At 48.1% G+C, this 22,643-nt stretch overlaps 1 protein-coding gene across 1 annotated transcript in view; it reads left to right on the plus strand.

The window, feature by feature from the left end:
- The window catches only part of ATAD3A (ATPase family AAA domain containing 3A), a 30,126-nt gene extending 21,383 nt beyond the window's left edge, over positions 1–8,743 (plus strand). The window contains exons 15-16 of the mRNA XM_059829942.1: positions 278–386; positions 8,348–8,743. Coding sequence (XP_059685925.1) covers positions 278–386; positions 8,348–8,527 — 289 coding nt within the window. The 3' untranslated portion in view covers positions 8,528–8,743. The remainder of the gene's footprint in view (positions 1–277; positions 387–8,347) is intronic.
- Positions 8,744–22,643: the final 13,900 nt, after the last annotated feature.

Here is a 22,643-nt window from a genome sequence, read left to right on the forward strand (position 1 = left end):
CAAATCAGACCAAGTGACTTGTTTCCTTCTGTGCTGTGCAGTCTTGCACTTTTTTGGTCTTAATCCAGGTACACACATTTCTCTGTGCCACAAAATCGGGCTTTCTGGGCCCAGGAGAACAGCTATTGTACTTAAGCTGGATCTTTCTACAGGGATTGATCTGATCTTTGATATCATTTTAAGTGTTGCTTTTTGGAAAGCCTACTTCTGACTCCCTCACACTCCTGTCCTGTCATGAGGGTACATGTAAACTAGTCCTTGTTCTTCTGCTTTTTAGACGTTTGAAGCTGGCCCAGTTTGACTATGGGAAAAAGTGCTCGGAGATTGCCAGGTTGACAGAGGGCATGTCTGGCCGAGAGATCTCTCAGCTTGCTGTGGCATGGCAGGTAAGTAGGGCTTTTATTACTGGCCGCCTTGGTTTGTTTTCCCTTTCTGGAAGGTTTGAGTGTTTGATGTTGGAGTCTCAAATCTTGTCTCACTTTGGAAGTTTCATTATGTCCATACGGTAGTATTAGAATGCTGCTAGCTCTGGGGTGGGTGTCAGAATATCAGCATAATTCCTCATCTCATTAAATAGGAACAGTTTTTACAATCACTAATGGGAAATCCCTTACTGAATTTAAGTAAAGCAAGTGAGTTAGGAGTGGGTTTGGGGAAATCATGCTGGCCATTACTCATGTTCCAGCTCAAGAAGCTCAGTAGAAGAGATGCCTAATGCTATTGCCCACAAGTATGACAGCATTAGGACACTAAAACATCCTTCTGTCCTACTTTGTTCTAAACACATTTCTAGTGCAACTTGAGTAATTGAAGGAACAAAACTAACTGGAAAACGGAGCTGAAAAGACTAGGTACTTCTATGTGCATGGTACCTATATAGAAATAACAAATGCAATCAGTTTGAGTGCAATTGTTCACATGCTCAACAACCTTAAGCACTTTTTTTAATCAGGCTGTTTTGTCACAGCTGCCAGTTTCTTACTGGACTGTGTATTTTTACAAACTAACCTAGTAATATCAGTTTAAGGAGTATGCTCCCAATTGTATGTCATGTAACTTACTAATGTCAGCTTCCTTTCAGGCATTGTAAGAAGAAAGTTGTTTGTTTTTTTTTTAATTTGGTTTAGCAGTTCACAAACATTTTACAAGTTTGTGCATTTTATTCCTCCTCCTACTGTTTTTCTACCTTTTAAGTTACAGAAAGTGTTTATCCTTTCTAATCCATTTAACTGCAGTAGTCATGAGCTGAGCTCCAAAGGAGGCATTTGAGTGCAGTTAGTCCTTATTTTATTCTTTGCATGTTAGCACACAGCTGGTTAATTTTACCATGTGAATTTTGTATTATTGAAACATATTTCAAAATGTGTGCTGTCATCTGCAAATACATATAAAGCTTGCTTTATTTTTAAGTTGTTTCTGTTCTCTAATTGCTTGAAAACATACCAGATTAGTATTATTACCAGTTCAGTCAAGAAGCTTAGCAAGATGCTTGACAAGTATTCTGAGATCCAGAGAAAGGTAGTGCGTGTTGATGAGTGTTAGGTGGACTGCCGTTAGCATGGGTTCTGGAGCATTCAGCATTCTGGAGAGCTGACAGGTTGAAGGAAAGACCATAATCTTGAGCCATTCTGCCTTTCACAGAGCCAGTAGATCGTGGCTTCACTTTTTCCAAGTACAGCTATGCTTTTTGTGGACTTCTGATTTTGAAACCCGGGATAAAGACCTAGGGTGTTTATCTTTAAACTGAGTGACAGTGATGTGGGAGAGAAAGCAGACTGCTAATTGTTGTAGAATTTCTTTATTTCTCTTAATTTAGAAGAGAACCCCCTTACCCATGTATGTGAAAGGCTTTGCTGCCAGCCATTTCCTGTAGTAAAAAGTTGTGATAAATGCTCCTTCGCTTTTTATCAGCCTTGCTTTTTATCACCCCTTATCTCCTAGCTTGTCTGTTTGAGTTTCCCTGGGAACGACCTCAGCTTTTATCATTTATCCTTTAAGTGATCTTGAAGGAAGGGAAGGTGGGGGGTGACAAAATCCTTAGTGTTGTTGCCCTGATCACTTTTTAGAACATACCTCGTAGCACCAGAACTATTAACAAGGTTCTATGTAAAATTGCAGCAGGAGGTTGTGTTCTTCTCTACTGTCATAAAACAGTCTAAGGGCTTTAAAAAAAAAAAGTGCAGGAGAGTCTGGGAAAAAAGATATTAATTGTTTTGATGTAGAAGCTCCAAGAAGCTTCATCTGTGTCAAAAGCAAAGTTGTTGGTGTTCTGGAACAAGAGACTTCGTATCTTATCCCTTGTTGATCAAGAAAGGGAGTGTGATGTCTCATGGGTCAGTGTTAAAATAGCGTAGGCTTTTTGCAGCTAGTGGCTAGACACGTGGACTTCTTTCCTCAGGAGATGACTGGATGGATACAGTCTACTAGCAGGTTTGTGAGGGCATCTGAAAAGGGGTAAGATACCTTTTTTGAACACTGCCCTGGGAGCTGCCTGCCAGAGCTGTTGATCCTAAGTGCTACTGTAGGGTTGGTTTTCAGTCATTGGGTCAAGGAATTTGGAGCTGTAACTGACTGGAGCTTGACTAGAGCTTTACAGAAGGCTGCATTTAGGCCAGGTTTGGCCCACTGGCTTTTGACTGTGGTGAGACTGGTTAACGCCTGCCTTTGGTTTTGCCTATGTAAAGTATTAATGGTATGGCACTTCGGTAGCTGCAGTTAAAAGCCTCCCTGTAAGCAGGTGTTTTAAGTACTCTTAACCCAAGCTGATCTCTTGAATGGTATTGGTATTTTGGGGCCTGGGTCAGCACTAACAGATAGCTTGTTATAGGTAGCTTTGTAGCTGATGCAATGCTCTCTCCTATCAGGGAAGGATGAAGGCTGCAGTTTGACAAGCATTTCTGGCAGCGTTAGTCCTGCCTGATATTCCTGCCTTTCTGCTATCCTTTCCGTTGCGCTGGTACACCTCTTTGTATGGCTGTACTCTGAAGTGGGTCAGGGAGCTGATCAGAATTAAAAATAGCTTGGCAAGACAAGGTAACTGCATAGCTACACTGTTGTCCTGGCACATCTGAGGGGGTGGATCAGGGTAGGTAGGGGCTGTGTGAACCAGCATAACTGGCTGAAGAAAATTCTTATCAGACTTCCCTCAGCTGGATGCAACAGCTGTAAGGTGGCTATATACTGCAGTTAGGACTGTTAACTTTTGAACTCTTGGTCTTTTAAACTCCTGTGTGACTGCATTTTTGATTCAAGATGCTGTACGCCAAAGATAGCTGATGTGGGAAATAACCTGATGTGAGCAGCACCTTTATGAACACACGCTTGAATTTTAATCACTTTGCAAGCTACCATTTTGTCCGCCTTGGATGCGCGGAGCTGTAAGGAAGCTACAAAAGGGCTTAACCTGAGGATTTAGGGAGCCTCTTCTGTGACTCTAGTTAAGGTGAACGTCTGGACTTCCTACTCAGTTCCCTGCTTGCAGTTGCTTTTTTTCCCTTCTCTCCACCCAAAGCATTATGTCAAGTTAAGAACACAGGCAGGAAGAGTTTGAGATGATGTACAAGTTAGGAAGATGAAGGGCAGGAAGAGCCAAGAAAAGGGAAAAAACAAGGTATCTCTCTTAACAGTTCTGTTTCTGATCTTACTAACACCTTACAGAGCTGGTAAACAGCAGATGGCCTGAGCCTAGTGCTCTTCAGAAGTCCTCAAAGCAGACTTGAAACAACTACGTCTCGACACATTTAAGCTTCCAACACTTTTCTAGATAGGCTCATCACAGTAGCTGCTGAAATGCAATATGCCTACAGTCTCCTGTTTAATAAATAAATTCAGTTGACCCATTCTGGGGAAGATTACAGCACAAAGCACTAGTGAAAACTGCTGGTTGTGAATGCTGGAGGACAGAGCTGGATGGGAGCATTTTGTTTGCCTTTTGTTTTCAGCTATTTTGCATAGTGCCCTGATGTGACTTGGAGCTAATCCTCAAAGTGTAGGCTTAATTGCAACATGCCTGTCACTTACATATACAAAGCTGAGGTGAATTATTTTCTTAATTAGTTTATTCTTCCAACAGTCATTTGCAGTGTTGCTGTCTGTATGCATTACACCTCTGTAGACGTGTCCTGGAACAAAACTTCAACCAGTATCTGGACAACAGAGACAAATGCCGAGGGAGCAGAGTGGCAGGCTTAATCTATGGTGAAGTGTTGCTCTGTTCCACAGGGTCTGTCCTACTGCCTCAAGCTGATAGAAGCCTTGTTGCTCGCAATTCTAGTCCTAACCTCTGCGTGATGAAACGTAATCAAATCACCCATGAAGCACAGGTAGTACTAGGAAAGGCAGTGAGGAATCTGCATTGCTACTCCTGCTTCCATTCCTGAATCTGCAGAAGTGCTAGAGGAAATGGACAGGGAGCACAGGAAGGTATTTGTTATGGACTTGATGGAGTTTTGAGATGCTGGGAATCCTCATCACCTCTACTTATCTTGCCTGGGGTCGTCTCTCATGGCCAGAACTGAACCTCAGAGATGGTTTGGGGAAAAGTGAAGTTCTGAAGCAGGAGGAGGAGAAACCATCATAGCTGTCAGCTCTTACCGAGAGCAACCTAGAACAGCAGCGTATGGCCACTCTGCTGTCCCCTGGCCTCGCAGTCATTTCCCGTGAAGATGTTTTTGGAGTGCTCTGCCAATATTGCTTTTAACAAACCATCTTAGTTAAACTAGAAGCCTGAGCAATAGCTGCAGCTTTCATAGGCTTAATTCTACTATCAACTGGGCTTGAAATTGATTGGCTGTCATTCACATGAAGTTCTAGTTCGCTGTTGTTTCAGTCTGGCTCAGTTTGTCCTGAATTTAGCAAACAGAAAAAATAAGGTGCAGAAAAGCAGAGGGTGTAACCTCTAGTGCTGGGGAAAAATATTGCTGTCTGGCACAGCTAATAGTCTGCGTGCTAGAAATCCATTTAATCTCTTCTGCAGAAGACTGAGCATTCCCTTTTGTCCTTGTGCTTTTCCATTCCCCATATCTAATCCTTTATGAATATAGCATGGATTAGATGCATTTACACACTTTAAAAATTCCCTTCAGATCTGTTTATAGTAATGTGCGGACTTTCTAGTTCTGCACCCTGTACTGAAACCCATTGATACGCTTTAGATAAAATGTCAAAAAAGCAACCTTTCACTATTCCAAGCCATAATCTCTGGAAAACTGTTTTGGCAACGCTTCAGGAGAATGCCCAGGAGTTTTATGTCCCAGTGTTAACGACAGAAGTGAGCTTCTTGTCATTTCCTTGCTTCTTGTGCCACTGGCATAAATGCCTTTTTCCTCCCTGGACCTTGTTTATATTTTAAAAATAACAACAAAAAATATCACCTGCCTGACCAAGTTACGAGCAGAATGTTTCTATAGTGGTCTGAGCTGAAGGACATTTTAAGTAAGTGGGGGGGGGTGCTTGTGTTTTGGGGTTTTTTGAGCAGGCTGTTTTCATTATAAATGTGATTCAAAGGATACAGATTAGTTTGGCCAAGTTTTAAATAAACTGTGGTTCTTGGCTGAAATGAAACATTAGGTCATCTAGGCTGGACTTGTCATCTGTGCTCCATCCCTCTACTTCCCCCCAAATACTTTGTTTTCAGATTATTTCATAATTGGGTTTGAGTTATAAAACATGAATATTTGCACTGGAGAAAATGGGTTAAAATTTGTCCATGCAGAAGGCAGAGGTATGAATATAAATGAAGCTCAGCACCATTTTTGTGTGTGTGCAAGCTACTCCCAAAAGGGGCAGCTGCTTCTCCCATTTGCTTTCTTGACAGCTAGGGCCTGAGGCTTTCTATAAATAGAAAGTCATTGAGAAAATCAACAGAGCGTGAACTGCACAGCTTTGCAGGAGTTTCCACAGTTGAATTTATGGTCTATGCAGTGGCAGAGAGGAAGGGAAGGCATCCTCTCTCTTCACATAACGCATATCCCAGGAAAGCACTCACTCCATTTTAAACCACCAAATGCTCCTGGCTGGAGGGCTGCATTGACAAAAGGGTGCTGGCTCCTTTTAGCTTTAAGTCCCCAGTCATGTCCTGAAAAAAAATAAAAATAAGAAGGGGGGTGGGTGGGTTATGGGGGTGAGTCAGAGAGGATACTTCAACTGAACAGAACCTTTGCACCATGCCCCTTTCACAGGGGTGAGAGAAGACAGGTCATGTTGTGATCCGTGTTGTATATATACTTGTGGCAGCAGACAGGTCATGCAAACAGTGCTCTTCTGGTGTTCCTGGGAAGGAGCTGCCTCATTGTGTTCAGGATGCCTCCTGCTCTGCTGTTGAATACAGAAGACAAGTGCCTTTATGCAAAGTGAATTCTGTGTTTGCAGACCTATTTCTCTGCACTCCTTGCCTGCGGCCAGTGTTTATTCCTAACTTGAAGTATGAGCATTAGCCTAACTTGTCACTTCTGCCTTAAGGAAGGATTACAAAGGTTTTGCACAGAGAAGGATCTGTTTTGATGCTTCTTGCAGTAAAAACCAGCGCCTGCCAGCTCTATGGTTACACGTGCTTTGTGCAGTGAGACCGCTTGTGACCTACCCAGTTCCCTGACAAGGGCTACCAAGTAAGGGCTGGAAAGCAGGCTAGAGGAGGCTGAAAACCAACTTGGCTAACCTTTTGCTCATTTCTTGAAATAATTATTCCTCCTGCAGTGAGGTAGCAGTAATCTAATAGGCAGGTATAATCTACTGTACTGGGCTAGTCAGTACTGTGATGCTGCTGACCAGTGCGACAGCTTACTCTGGGGTTTGTCTTCTCTCCCATCTACATCATTGGACAGTGGGTGCATAGAATGGTCAAGCTGTAATTTCTTGCTGTGGTGCTTTTGCAGTAAACCTCGTTGCTTGGTATAACTGATGTTTTGCACCATTAATGATTTATGGAGCCTGTATGTGATACCTCAGAAGCACACTTCAGCCTGTCATGAAAGCCAAAGTTTATATTCCTAACTGGGATCTTGGGGAGCACCCTGCAGACAGAAGGGTTGGCATGGGATGATCCATGATGTGATAGCTCTGTGGAAGGAGACACATGTGGGCAGAAGGTTGGGGCTATTTGGGGCAGGGAAAACGCAGGTGAGAAGCTGGAGGGGGTCCCACCCTGATTAGTGTCAAGCTCCCTCGCTAGCATAGCTGTACAAGGAACCACAGTACTGAGTCGCTTGCAGGAGCACTTGCATAGGGAGTAACCAGATTTAGAAATCTGTAACTTGGAGTTGCTTTGTTACCTTGGAGATGGGTACAGCTAACAGCGTAAGCACCCTTCCCTTCCTTGGAGGGTGCGGCTGCTTGTGTTGTCATCTGCAAAATGCCCATCAGTGGAGTCCTAGCTGTCCTGCATGTTTGGACAAAAGTGATAATCCTCCTGCTGCAGCTGAAGAGAAACGGCACGCAGTCCTGTTTCCCCTAAGCTGCCACTGGAAATATTGTGGGCTGTTTGGCAAGGATGTCAGTGGTTTTCAGCCCTTTCTGCAAGGCACTATGATCAAATCTGTACTGCCTATTGAAGTAGCAGGACCAAGCATTAATTTACCAAGTAGAACTGGAGAGACAGGAGTTGGAATGTGAATGGAGCAGGGAGAAAAGGGAAGGTCCTGTGGGCAGATGAGTGTAGGGTGGGAGCTGGCACAGCACAGAAGTGATGCAGGGGAGATTCCTTGGAGAATGCATGAGGAAAGCAAGATTGGTGCACATCAGACATCATTTTAGAGGTGCCACATTGCCCATATTCACCCTAGCATTGATATTAGTTCTCCTGTGTAAGTGTTTAAAGCATTTTCTGTTGTCTTGGATGGAGTCATTCAGTTACCGTATGCACCTATTACTCTTTACCTTATTGGCTTCATATGTGCAGTGCTTCTAAAGCAGGAGAGGAAATTTAAACAAGCCAAGCGTGACTGCAGCCTAACCATACTGGCTGTGTTCAGCATTATGAACCTGTGGCCTTCTCTCTTCCAAATGCAAAGATCTTGCCTCCCAGGAAATCCAGAGGCAGGTAGGCAAAGGTGCTTGTTAGTAGCTCAGAGACAAAGACTTTAGTGTAGATGTGACTGTTTCTCTGTGCTTGGGCAGTTGATGTATTTCAGTCCCTGGTACAGCTGCATCAAGGAAGACCTTTCTGATGGCGATATGCCAGATTGCTCTGGGTACCACCACTGACTGAGAACAAGACTGGATGTTGTGCTGGGTAGTGTGGGGGCAAACGTGCATGCAGAAGAAAACAAAAGAGAGGGACCAGTCTCAGATCTTCACTGATCCTAGGAATTGCCATCACTAACTTATGTTTCTTCTGCCTTTGCCTCTCCAGGCTGCAGCTTACGCATCAGAGGACGGTGTTCTTACAGAGGCCATGATCGATGGCCGCGTAGCTGATGCTGTGCAGCAACACAAACAGAAGATGGAGTGGCTGAAAACGGAGGGTGCTGAAGCAAGCAAAGGGACTGGCAGAAACCCACTCCTGCCTTTCCCCAAAGGAACACCAGTGTGAGAAGTCTGCAGGCTTCAGACCAGCATGTGTGGGGGAAGTGGGCATGGGAGAAAAAGCTGGCAGGGTCTTTTGGGCAAATGTTTGGTGGAATCATGTGTTGAGAGAAATGTGTCCATTGGTGCAAGGGAGGGGGTAATGCCTCAGTCTGCCTTTTTGATTTCATGTTTTTAAAGTGCGTCAGAAAACAATGGTTTAAATAAGGCAGATGCCACTGTATTAAAGGACCCCCTTGCTGAAATACCATTGACTGTGTTGGTCTGTATGGCCTGTCCTGCTGGAGAGGCCCAAACTCCACATCCTTTTCAGCCATTTGACACTGTTCTGGAGTGTCCCAGTGACATGGGCCTGTGGGAACCCAGGGCCTGTCCAAGCCTGCTACTCCCATATATTTAACTTTGTAGGGTTTATGCTCCAGCAGAGGTATTTCTCATCTTTTCCCCACAGATCCTGCCCATGACATACCTCCTTGCTCACATCTATGTATGGCATCACTCCTTGCTCTCTTCTTGTCACCCCTTCACAGACTCAGGGTAGACTTTGTGTCACAGAGGTGTGTTTGGTGTGGTTCACAGCTGCACCTGGTTAACTTGGAGTCAACACTTGGGAGAAACTACAGCTATGCAGTGGGTTGGCTGATAAGCATTGGGCCTTCCCTTGTGCTGTGGCTAGACCTGCTGGTGCATGGCTGCTGCCTTTTGTCTTCTCTGTGCTTGGGTCTCCTGGAGGATGGCTGTAGAGCTAACCTGCAGTGATACGCTGCACGGGACTAAAAGATCTGGAGCATGACACCTCGGTGCTGAAGCACTAAGTGTTCCAAGCCTGAGAGCATTTATGCCCCTCCAGTGTAGCATTGTAGAATAACTGCACGCACTCCCTGAATCACAAAAGGTTATTTGAACTGCAGTGGAGCAACTGGCACTTCTTATAGCACAGTCTTGAAAGCACTGCTCAGGATGCGAGGTAGCCCTTCAGGCACTGCTGAGCTGCAGCAGGAACCGCTGCTTCCCAGGTTGCGATGTGTCTCTTCTGACTGTACAGCCCCCAATGCTTTGTTTGCTTTCTCCAGCCAGGTCCTTGCTGCTACAGCTACTCTGAGAGCAGCCCTAGGTATTTTTTTCTCCAAGTAAATCATCTCCCTCTTTAAGGAGGTGAATAGGCAAGGCTCAGTAAGTCTGTCTGGCATACAAGTGTCCAGCATGGTCTGAAGAGAGAGGTGAGTGGGGCTTGTTTGCTACTAGGCTCCTGCCATCAAGCTGCTCTTGCTACATGAGTCTTCTGCTGCATTTCTGGAACAACTGAGAAATGTGCCATTGTCAAGTCATGAACACAAGCCTGTCTCGATTAGATGACATTTGTTCTGTCTGTGTGCATATAAGAGACAGGTCAGAAAATCTCTTGATTTTTTTTTTTCTGAGTTTGAACTGGATTTGAACTCTGCGCTCTGCTCTGAGTCCCCTTCTGTAACTACACTATGCAAGCACATTTGCCTGACCTAAATCTGTGCCCTTGAGTACCTTACTGAGACGTTCTCCTCTGACAGGAACTGACAGCAGTCTCTGCTTTGTCCATTTCACTGGCGGCTCTTACTGAGCTTTGAGAGATGCACCCTGACAAGAGCTTGCGAGCATGGGAGCGGAACAGGGCTGGTCACCAGGGTCCTCAGAACAGGAGCCTTGTGGGACACCAGGAAAGAAATCGTTCTTGAGGCTGCAAACCTTCACTCTCTTGGGCTGCCCTCTCCTCTCAAAATAGTTCTCTGATGTTTTCCCCTGGATGCCAAGGGAGAATTTGAAGATGCGTTATAGAAGCTGCTCCTTTGTTAAGGAGAGGTGTCCCACAGCAGCGTGTGCCCAGACCTGCACGCCCCACTAACTTACTTGTTGCACGGTACATTGCTGTGGGAACCATGGTGCAGAGGAAAGGGAGGAATCGCTGTGTAAACTGAGAGTGCATACTTAATGTTCTGAATGACTGAAATAAACTTGAATGCCTTTTTTTTTTCCTCCCCTTCAGCCTAGGTGTAGTTGTCCTTTAGTCCACTGATTTACTAGAGGATTAGCTATTCTAGGCTTTCCCCTTCCTATTTAGATTTTACTAGAATTGTATTTCTGTTAAGCCCTGAGAGATGGAAGGGAGCTAAGCAGAGCCCCTCTCTGCTAAAAAACCCTTGTTAATGAGTTGCGTGAGGGAGCAGTCTGATATTGTGTGATTAAAATCTCTAACAGTGACATACACCTTCAATACTTTTCCCCTCTCTTCCATAATCGCCTCCGTGAGCACAAAAGGAGCCGGGGGGAGGGGAAAGGTACTCTGTCTTGTCCTTATGCTGTCTGACTGTGCTTTTGCTGACAACGAGAGCTGGGAAGAGAATCCTGCTGTAAAGCTGTGTGGAAGGCACAGCAATTGCTGTCTCAGCTGTTTCATGCGATTCCTCCTTCAGATTGCATCAGGTCCCTACATGGAAGCAGAGGGAGCGCAGTGCTGGTGATGCGGCGAAGATCCACGCTTCAGTGCTGTGCAACAGGGATTAATCGCAGGTTGGGGAGAACAATTAGCTGGAAGTAGCCTCTCGCTGTGGCAGGGAAGACAGCAGGAAGCATAGGCTGACCTGAGGGTTCTCAGGTTTGCCTGAGCACAGAAGCACTCTTCAGTGAGTTTTTAAGGGCGCTTAATGACCGCTCTTAACGATGGATGCCACTAGTCCTTACCTGAGCTTTGCTGTATGGGCTTCGGATGGAGGGAAAGGACTGTCTGTGCTGGACAGACACAGGGATGCTCTTGAGAACATGTGGATGTCTCAGCGCTTCTGGTGTGTATTGAGATGTTTCTCTGGTGTGACTCACTAGCTGGTGCTGCTTGTATCCCAAGGGACAAAGTTCTTTCCCCTTCCTGGGCAGCCCGGAAGATGATGCTCTCTCTACTAAATGAAGTCTCTTTTCTTTAGTTTATTTTCCTTTAAAAGGTGGGGGAGAGGTAAGAAGAGACATTTCTATACTTTATACTAGGAACTTACTCCTAGGAACAGGGATCTTTAATATACAGAACTTGTCCTGTGTGTCCCCACCTCCCTTCACCCTCAAAAATCCTCGAACAATCAGCTGGTCAGAGCTTTGCACGTCTCTGCTCTTCGTGCTTTGTTAGCAATGTGTTGCAGGCTCTTCTGCAACCCTGGTGCTAGCTGAAAGCCCAGGAGTGGAGCGCTTCAGGGCTCGCTTTTTCTCCTCTCTGTTCACAATCTCCCTCCACAGCCCCCACTGGGTAGGTTGTGACAGCATCTGTGTGTCTGAAATTCGCAGTGAGTTCTCATCCTCCTTTCCAGAGAAGCTTGTGGCTCTGGGCAGAGCTGGCATGTCCCCCGGTCCCCTTCGGAGAGCTGCCTATTAATACAATGCCTGAAAGTCCACAATCACTTCTACCCTTGGCAGCAGGAGAAGGACAGTTTGCACCCAGCCCAGTAGTATGGATACATCATTTAGCAAACTCTTGCTGCATGATGGATGTCTTACCTCCCACCTGTGAAGAAGAGAGGGAGGTGGCACCTAGGCTGGGAAAAACTGGGGAGGTGGAGCAGAAAAGCCAGAGATGAGCCTGATTCAAGAGGGTTGAGGAGTCTTGGGGTGCTACGTCTGGCAGGTAAGGCAGGTAAGGAGTGGCAGAGGTGGTGTGGACAACTTGTTTTGCTTGGGTCCGATATTCCAACCCAGTTGTTTTCATCTCTTCCCACTGCATTGAAACAATGGCATGGGCTTCCACTTGTACAAGCTGATGCCATTTGTTCTTCCTTGACAGTGTTTTGGGAGCTGGTGGGTAGGTTCCAGCCAAGTAATCCCAGTTTTTGAGCTCAGCATCCTTGTGTTCTGGTTTGTGGAGTGGCGAGTGCTGGGAACATGGGGAGCTGATGCACGCTGCAGTTCTGCGCCTGGTCAGTCTTAGTGCAACCTGGAACAACTGTAGCTGTCAGGCTTGAAAGTGCTGCTTTTCTCAGTGTCGACACTTCATTTGTTATTTCCGCAGGAAATGAAGTTCTCCATCCATTCTCTCACACTTGCGCACTACTCTTCCTTCCTTCACATCATGTGCCATGGGCTGTTGGACTGATGAAGCCAGCTCTCTCGATGCGTCCCAGGCACTATTGCTACCAGCTCTCTAAATCCTACCTTTCAAAAGAGATTCCTTGTCCCTCTTGCTACGCGTATTGCTTCTAGCCACCAGCTAAATGATTTCATGCCCGCTGAATAGCTGCGCCAGTTGCTGTCACTGCTGCTGCCCATGTGGAATGCAACAGGAAAGGAGAAAAAAGGCCACCTCTCATTGTTCAACTCCTGCCTCATCAAAGATTTAAATGCAGGGCCTCTGCCACCTCTGCCAGCCTCATCAGTAAGTTTGGTTTGCTGTCAGCTCCCAGGATGAGTGATGTCCCTGTGGAGGTGGCACCCAGCTAGCTATTTGTTAACACTGCATGCATGGATAGAGGATGGCAACCCCAGGCTGAGGTTATCTCCTCTCCATGACACTGAGTGAGTTATGAGCTAATAGCGCTTTATTAAAATGGTGTTTTGTATTGGAGAGCAAATCTAAGAGCAGATGGATTAGCAAGCAATCCATCACTCCCCGTCTTTGCCACTGCCAGCTGAAACGCCTTCTCTGTGCTTCAACATTGCAGCTGGGAGACAGATTTATAATGTGGTCATCTATCTATTCTCAGTTGCCATCCATTAAAGTATTTACTTTTGAATGTGATACCCCGGGAGCGAAGTTCCATTGTGCAAGTACAAGGATGTGAGCACCGCGCGTTCTCTCACCAGTGTGGTCCTGTGCTGTAGGACTTAAGGGAGACGGGAGCCTCCCCGGGAAGCATTTCTCTGCCGACCTGTGATTGTGTTTTGAATGGAGAAGAAACACTCAGATCCTTTTATAATCCATTGTCTCTGGCTGTTTCCATTTTATTGCAACATTATTATTCTCCCTCTACGTTTTTTTTTAAAAAAATGGTAAATCTGGTTAATTTATCCAGCCTGTAATGCAAGTCACTGGCCTGCCCTGGGGAGCCTTGCTGCTGCAGGGGTTCTTTGCTTACGGGAGGCAGCTCGTCTTCTGCAGCCAGTGACAGAGTGCTCTTGGCACATGGATGTAAGTAATGGGGATCTATTGGAGGGATCCTGACAAAACACGCCGGAGTTTGCTGCTTCCTGTGGCTGGCTTGTCTCTGGGCTCACCTGGTGTGCAACCTGCCGGGTCTGCACTTTCCCTGCCGGGGGGTTCTCTTCTCCTGGGCCTGTCCTACAGTCGGGCACAGCCCTTTGGTGCCAGTGCAGCTCTAAGCCCTAGGCACGCAAAAGCACCACAGAAGAAACGAAAGCAGACACAGGAGAGTGTACATAGCAAACCCATCCGCAGGTGAAGAGCTGGAAGATGGCGTGGCTGCGACAAGAGCAGGGTTTACTAGTCAGCCCTGCACGAGCAAAGGGGGTGGTGCAGCAGCAAAGGGGGGGGTGGGCAGTCCAGCTGCTGTGCGTCAGCTTTTGGCGGATAAAGCCGATATGGTCCTGGGGTGTCTTGAGAGGCAGCACAACTGTGTAACTGCATCACTTGGGGAGCAAGGAGCTAGGATCCAGTTTGAGGACTAATTGTAGGTCAGCTGTCCCACAAGGATTTCACAAGCCAAAAATGACACTAGAAGAGCCGTTCTCCAATGGTTACCTCTCCTCCCTGCTTCTCTTGCAGCTTCCAGGCCATTCGTGTCGAGCATCCCCGAGTCGGTGCTTTCACAGACCCCCGGTACTCTGCTGGACCTTGCGCTTCAGCCAGCGTCTCTCCCACAGACACCAACCACTCGGGCACTGGGATAAGGCAAGGTTTGCCCATCTGAGCTGCAGTAGAAGAGGAACCAAAGGACCTCAATCAACTGGATACTCCGTAAGTGCCACCAGGCTGCTTTACTCATCATCTCTTCCTACCGAGCACTGACAGAGATTAGGTGCCTGGTGAAGGACAGGTATGGGTCAGATCTTGCTTTGAATGACCTGGGACAGTGTATCCTTGCTGGCTGGTTTTCCTTCTCTTTCCCCCGATTCCTTGAGGTAGCACAGCCTTACCCAGTCTTGGTCATATCTTCTGATACACGACATCTCCTGCAATGAAGCTCTAGCAGCATCACCAGGCTACATGACGTTATTTTTATAAGCTGCGCAAAGGGGAGCAGCGCGTGGGTAGCTCAGAGAAGTCCCCAGGCAGTCCTCCGGCTCTTGCCCTATCTCTAATTGTTCTCACCTCAACAGAAGTCAGGTCACCTGTCTCTGTTGCTGGCTGTTTTTCACCCCCAGACACGATTCGAGATGCCAGTGCCTGCAGCTATCAGTCAGTTCCATGAGAACCGCTCCCTGCCTTGCTGCCGGGGTGCTTTGTTCCCCTCTCTCTTGCTGCTGTGGGTTTTAGGCTTCTTGGGGGGGTTTCTTTGCTTGGGTGTTGGGGTTTTTTTATTGCTGCTCTGCTTTCACGTAGTGTCTCCACCAAGCCTGAGTAAGACGTGCCCAGATTTGCCCGGACTTGTAGAACAACTCATGCACCAGCATCTTTGCGCATAAGGGCTGAAGTCCCCCTCAGTGTCAGACTTGCTCTGTTTGTGTATGTGTGGTCCTGTTCCAGGAGAGAAAAGAGCAGAACGAAGAACGTTAAAGGGCTGGTTCATGGTGGCAGATTTCGGTGCTGCTAGAATGGGAAGCGAGCGCGCCTCTCCTTGCCCCTGCCGAAGCCCTCCGTTCCCTGCAGCCCGCCGCGCTTGCCCTCGCGGGCAGTAGGCAGGAGAGGCCCACGCTCCTCTCTGGAGGTAGCTACCACCCAGAACTTGGTTTTAACAGTAAAATATTGATCTTCTTTTTAAATCAGTTTTGGACCCTGTGTTCCCAGCGAGTGGGAGCCAAGCAGGCTAAAATCTGGGACAGTGTCCTATGATGTCACGTAACCCGGGGGAAATTGCACAGCCCTTCTTCATAGCTCAAGGCTGGGCACAGCTCTTTCCCACGCCGTTCAAGCCGCGTTTGCACCTCCTCCTCTCTCAAACCCCTGCCCGTAAGCTGGCGCCCTGCAGTGCCCCGAGCAGGCCCCCAGCCTCTGACCCCAGCAGTACCCTCCGGCTCAAAGGGTTGGAAAAAACACTCAGATGCAAAACATGCAAAAAACTATTTTACTGACAAACAGCAAAGGACGGGCTTAGTTTCAGGAGCTGAACTGGTTGTCTATTATACAAACATATTATTGAAAGGGAAGGAATGGCTGAAATACACTCACTCATTGACCCAAATAAAATCACAGTGTGCTTTTTCTATTGCCTCCCCCACCCCCAAGCTCTCTGCAGCCTTCCGCTGCTCCCCTTAGCTCCGGCACAGCATCGTCACCGCTCCCAGCACGGCCGCTGGAGAACACAAACTGTAGGTGACATTTGCCTGTGCAAGTGTATTTAATAAAAAAATTAGCCATTATTGCTTTTCAACCACAGTAGAGATTATTCTATGATTAGACTCAGGGCAGAGTATAATCTCTCTCTCTCTGTTAGTATCAACGTGTGTTGTACCTCTTCCTGTCCGATGCATGCAAAATTGGTTTGAGTGCAGAAAAAAGAAAAGAAGGATTCACGATCAGGGAAAACAGCACTCCGAGTCTTGTTCTTGTATTCTCACTGCAAAGCACTGTCAAAAAAAATCTTCCTAAACTGTGTGTGCTCTGTCCTGCAGGGCTTTCCACTGCCTCCATCACGGTGAGCTGAGGGTGCTTAGTGCCTCGCAGGATCGAGCCATCCTCCCGGTGTCACCCCTCCGTGGAAATCCCAGGGCTCGGCTTGAAGAGGGGACTAAAACTAGCGACCCCATTGGAAAAGAAATGAGTGCAAATGAATGGGAGGTACTAAAGAAGAGGAACAGGCTTCATGCAGTGAACACATGGTGACACACACGGCTATAAACACACAGACGCGTGCTGACACAGGCGCACAGAACTGGAACAGTACCCCGAGAGCCTAGCCAGGATGCAGCAAGCTGGCAGCCCAGACTCGCGGCAGAGCTCCTCCTTACACCTGCCCGCATTTTCCTACTCCTCTCCTTCCTTCCTTTTTGCCCCAGCAGCCCACATGCACGGCGGTTGCAGGCCTGGCATTTTGTTTTTTCAATTTTTTCTTTTTCTTCAGTAAGTTCACTTGCTTCTTCATGCTTTCCTGGGCACCACAGTGAGCTGGGCTGGGCATCTCATCTTCACTGCGTCCGAAGGCAGAACCAGCAGTCCTGTGTCCCTGCCTAACAGATAACGCCCTGTCTGTCCCCTACTCTACGTCCCAGTGCCTGTCACTGACACCTACATCCGTTTCACCGGTGTGTCCAGGTTGCAAAGCATTTGATCCAAATGTCTTTCTATTTGTCCTGTATGCTCTAGTAATAGAAGTACTTCTATTCTCCTACATCCAGGGGTGCTCTGGGAGCTTCTGTTGGCTATTTCTACCTTCAAAGCCCCCCTGAATGCAGAAGAGGCCTTTGTTGCCTCCATGTTCACCCCCACACACACTCTGCATCAGTGCCACGCTGAATGTCAAACTGCTGCTGTGAAGCTGTCTCGAAGTGGACTTTGAAATGACTCTGAGGCTCCCTGTGTCATTTATTGCCTGCAAGCCTCCAGCCTTCATACGGGGGAAGGTGGAGGGTGAACGTTGCCCTCCCTTTTCCAGGGGAGCCAGTGAAATGTTTCCTTTGCAATGTGCTTTCTCCTAAGCTGGGGAATGACCCTGGATCAGGACTTCCCTCCTGGGCTCCCCCAGGGCTTTCTCCGGCCTGGGCTCACCCAGCCCTTATCCAAGGTAAGCGAAGGCTACGGATGGTTGTGTTTGCGCTGCCTGCTGCTGTCTTGAAGTATCAACTCTTGGTCTCTTGCAAAGCCAGTGGGCTTCACCTCACCTGACACCATTGGCATGGTGGTTTTTTCCACAGAATGGTTGAGGTTGGAAGGGGCCTCTGGAGTTCTCCGGGTCCAAGCCCCTCGCTCAAGCAGGGCCACCTAGAGCCAGTTGCCCAAGACCACGTCCAGTTGGCTTTTGACTGTCTCCAAGGATGGAGACTCCACAGCTTCTCTGGCAACCCGTCCCAGTGCTCGGTCACCCTCGCAGTAAAAAAGCGTTTCCTGATGTTCAAGCAGAACCTCCTGTGTTTCAGTTTGTGCCCATTGCCTCTGGTCCTGTCACTGGACACCGCTGTGAAGAGTCTGGCTCCATCTTCTTCACACTCTTCCTTCGGGTATTTACATACATTGATCCCCTTGAGCTTTCTCTTCTCCAGGCTGAATAGTCCCAGCTCTCTCAGCCTTTGCTCACAGGAGAGATGCTCCAGTCCCTTAATCATCTTAGTGGCTCTTTTCAGTACCCCTTTTCATCAGGGATTCTCTTCTCCCAGCTGAGTGCAACTGGAAAATGAGGTAGAGAGTAGCAGTGAGAGTAACCAAAACCACCCCACCATGCTGTGAATGCCTGGGACGTGCATTCTGGGCTCTCTTCTGGTCTTTTACTGATTATTGATAGGTGCTGCCAGGTACTTCAGCCAGGATGGGCCGGTTGATGGGTCCCTGGCTGGCTCAAGGGCGGGCTGAGCAGTAAGAGGGCACAGTGGATGGATGGCTGGTATCACAGGAGACACCGTCCCAAACTGTTCCTCAAAGGGGAAGTGTCCTTCTCATTGTGTGAGAGCAGCAGGTCAACAAGGGCATGCATAGTACCTGTGTCTAGGCTGGGCTACACCCGAAATCCCGTGTATGGTGGCTTTGGGCTCTTCCTTTCCTCTCATTCCTGAAGCAACGTGCAGCTCTGCTAGCCCCTCCCCGGCACAGCGCTTCTTACACCTCCGGCGAATTTGGCCTCCTGACATCTCTTCCTGCCCCATGCCCATCCTGGCGTGAGCCGCTGAATGCGGTGGAATGACAGATTCCAGATAGGAAGCGAAGTGGAGGAGACAACCAGCTTGACAGGCCAGCTCTTTAGTGCGTGGCTCTCTTGAGAAGAAAGAAGGTGGTAAGAGCGGAAAGAAGGTTGGCACAGAATGGGTTTAGCTTCATGCTGCCCTCAGGGCCCTCACTGAGAGGCAAGGGGTTTGTTCAGCAGGGCTGGGAAGTGGCTGCTTGAATTTAAAAAGGAGCTGCTGGTTGACAGGATGGATTTCCCAAGCCCCTGCCTTTCTCCACCTGTCCTTCCCACCTCTCCTGTGCAACAGATCCCAAGCACCAGCACGCACGATTCGGTGTGCAGGCAGCCAAACCTGAGCTCCTCACACCAAAAATGCGGGAGAACGTTCCCAGTGCCAAGCCCAGCTCTGGAGAATTGGCACATACAGTTTTACGCTCTGTCTCTGCTCTAAAAATAGCCCCTCCTGAGGCGGCACAAAATTCCCCCCACTATCTAATGCTGCAGAAGCCTCCCTCGAAGCATCTGGCGGATGAGTGCTAAGCCACCGTGCGCACTTCCCACTCCTTTGTCCCTCCAGAGCTGCCACCACAGACACAGCTGCCAGCTGTAAGCTTTGCAACCCCGTGTTTTCCCCCCCACAGGTTCTGACCGGTATCTTGCCTAGCCCTGACCTTGTTATCTCAGCTCCCTGATGCCAAAATCACTTCCTCCCATCTGAACCCTTTTTTTATGTTTGGGGTTGTTGCTGGGTTTGGGTTTTGTTGTTTTGCTCTGTGGGGGGTTTTTTTGTTTGTTTGGTTCTTTGTGTGAAGACTGGATCAGAGGCAAGAGAACAACAAACAAGTCAACACTAGTACATCTCAGACAATTAAACAAGGAGAAAACACCCCCACAACCAGACAAAAGCAGAACGAACACATGCGCAGGAGAAGAAGACAGTGCAACGGCAGACTTTACAGACAACTGAGCTGCGAGCAACAGTAGCAACCTCACTTGGACAGAAGAACAAGAGACCACGAAGTCAGACGTTGTTGGTAAGGCTCACACCTCGAGCAGAACCAGCCGAGGGGACGGGACGGGGGCTGATGGCAAGCAGAGAGAGAGCAGGTGCTGCTTGGGGCAAGACAATGCTGGTGCTGGGGTTCTGCAGTGCTCCGAACACGGCTGCCTCTTTCACCTTCTGCTTCTCTGCGGGGGCTTGTCACCTCGTCCCCCGAAGAGGAGACATGGAGACACTCGGCTGCTGGGAACCACGGTCACCTTTTGCATACCACCACGGGTTAAACGGCACATGGGACCTGGGCTGCTCCTGTGCAGGGAGGTCTCTCCACTGCAGCCTTGCTCGCGGTGCAGGGTTAGCCAGTCCCAGCAAGAGGCATATTCTGATCTCTGTTACGTAGGGTCAAATCTGCAGTAGCTTCCCAGACTCGGAGGAAAAAGGCACCTCGCGCCAGGAATCTGACCTCGTGTCTCTATTAAGCTGGCTGTTTGGACTCACCCCTGCGCAGAAGATGCACCGGATCTCTCGGGTCAGGAACAGGACCTGGCCTTACTGCATGGGAAGGAACTTTGCCCCTTATTTATTAAGGATGAGAATCAAAGGCCTGGCCAGTCCTCCAGGATGGATCCCCTTGGTTTCGTGCATGTTGGGACAAACCTCGCTCTGGGGGGGTATTTCTGGTTTCCTTGGATGTAAGCCCAGTGCATGACTCCCAGTAAGTTTAATTGCACTGAGAGTATTTTTTGTTTTATTTTTTGACTAAGTGTAAACAAGAGATAGGCTCAGAAGGTAATAGCTGCAGACACAGCAGATTAAAAAATAGTCTGTTCTTAAACAATGGGAATATGTACCGTGTAGGATTCCGCCCCCCCCCCCCCCCCCCCCCCCCCTCTTCCAGAGCCTCGTATTCTTCTGAAATTCTCATTTGGATCAGACTTAATTAGTGTGAGCCATCACTTCACTCTTTCCAGTTGTAAGTAAGTTTCATATCTAATGACATTTCAACGACGGTCAGTTGCTAGGGCAGGGCAGAGCCAGACTTTCAATTCAGCCCGAGTTTAGCTCACTGCCTTAAGTCTCTCTTGTGAGAGGCTCCAAGGGGAAAGGTTATTTAAAGTGCTTTTTTTCCCGTAACTAGTTCCAGAGACTCAGTATTTGTCCTTATCATGATGGAATTTTCTGCCCTGCAAAATGTTGTCCCATCCAAAGACACATCCATGAGATGTACCTGTTTTATAATAGAGTCCCTATTCTTTGCTGTCAGTTAAGTGTGTGCCGTCACACAAGGGCAAACAGAACAGCTGTCTGGCCAGATCTCATCTGGCACTGGGTGAGTAACACTCCACTGAAGTGAGCATCTTACGCCACTTGAGGATGAGCCCATATGGTCAAATGCACAGAGCTCATACGGTGAGGGAGGTTGCAAAGCCGTGTGTCTTGGAAAGGAGCTGCTCAAGGAAAAGTCATTCTTTAGATGCTAACAGGTGGCTGCAGACATTACAACCATAGGAAGTCCTGAGTGACAGACAGTCAAGCAGACAGACATAAGTACAGACCGGGCAATTATTTAGGCCCAGACAGAAAGTGGGGGCTCCAAGACTAGAGGCACTAGGGAATAGCAAAGGTAGGAATGGCAGAGAAACGGGTATGTTTGGCTCTCGGCCAGCTTTGGGGCTTGTAAATAACTGAACTGATCCTGGGCATAGGAAACAATGAAAAAAATCCAAGACACAGAAGCTGAAGCAGGGAGGAAAAGAGCGGGGAGTCATGGTGGCCTTTTCCCTTCACAGACGTTGCAATCCAACCATAGGAGGCCGTGGGCAGAGTCAAGGAATCCATAGAGGAAAACAGCAGGTTTTGATAATATTCGTCATCCTTTTGTTCTGGATGTTTTCCCCATTTAAGCACGAGCCCACTCAACACAAAATGATGAATGAAGGAGAAATGATTGGGATTCAGGGCTACCACTGTAAATTCTTGGGGCTAGCGTCTCCCTCCCTTATTCCTCTCAATAAAAAATCGCTCTCTTCCCACTGCAGCCAGCAGAACTACTGCTGACTGCTGCCCAGCATGTGCAAAAGCAACGCAGTCCGGGCGCGTTTGCTTCTCTCCCCCAGCAGAACATGACTGCTACAGGAATCGGACACCACCGCGCTGTCTAGGTGCTCAGGGGCTTTATCAACTCCTTCAGGCAACTCTGACGGGAAGTGAAGGAGGTCTCTGGATGTGGAGGTTGGTTTCAGACACTTGAAACCCACACCTAAGCTGTGACCAGGGGAAGCAAAGGCAAAAACCGCGTTAGAGCATCCTTGTACTTTGATTCAACCCACTATTGGGACATTTGACTCTGTAGCTGAGTTTGGCTTCAGGCTCACACCTCTCCGTGCTCCTCAAGCCAAGCCCAGCCTGCTGCGGAAGTGCTGTTTCAGCTCGGAGCAGTAACACAAGAAGATAGGCGGCTGTTCACGTGCAGGAAGAGCGAGACTGTCGAGAGGGCCCTCTCCCTGCATTGCCAGCGTTTCTAGGGTGGTATCAACCAGGGCCTCAGGCTCACCCTCCGAGAAGAGGGGGAGAGCAGCTCCCTTCCTCCCAGGCAAGGGGTGGGGGGTGTTTATGCAGCAGAGGGGTACGATCAGGGTGCAAGTCAGATCTAACACCATTCAACTCAATACACTTCTCCCCGCATGTCAGGAGCAACTCCTCCCCAGCATTAGTGAAGAATACCAGCACTGACATCAGCAAGGTACCACCAGTATAAAAGTGGTGTAAACCAAGCAGCACCAGCCCTGTTAAATGGACTGATACCTTATAGTACTGTTCCCCTGGTACTAAGATTTCTTGGATTGCTTAAGGCAGGTTTCAGTGTACAGCAATGCAAACAACATCAGTTATATATTCCCACGTCTTCCTTCCCCCACAGCAACTCCCCAAAACAGGAACCAAAGCAAAAGGGACACTGTGCCTTCACAACCGTCTGGCAGCAGTCCCCATCCAAACCTGTGACCAGCCAAGCCATTCTAGCAAGGGAAGGAACAGAGCAGAGCAAAACCAAGCCAAAGGACCAAAGAAACGAGGGACTGGAGCTCTTGGATGAGAAACTCTGCATCTTCTTCATGTTGTCCCACCTCCATACCCTTGGCCAACATTCCCTGTAGGGTAGCTGGATGTGCAGGACAGCCGTGAAT

This window comes from Gavia stellata, chromosome 27 (genome assembly GCF_030936135.1).
Source record: "Gavia stellata isolate bGavSte3 chromosome 27, bGavSte3.hap2, whole genome shotgun sequence".
Taxonomy (NCBI): Eukaryota; Metazoa; Chordata; class Aves; order Gaviiformes; family Gaviidae; genus Gavia; species Gavia stellata.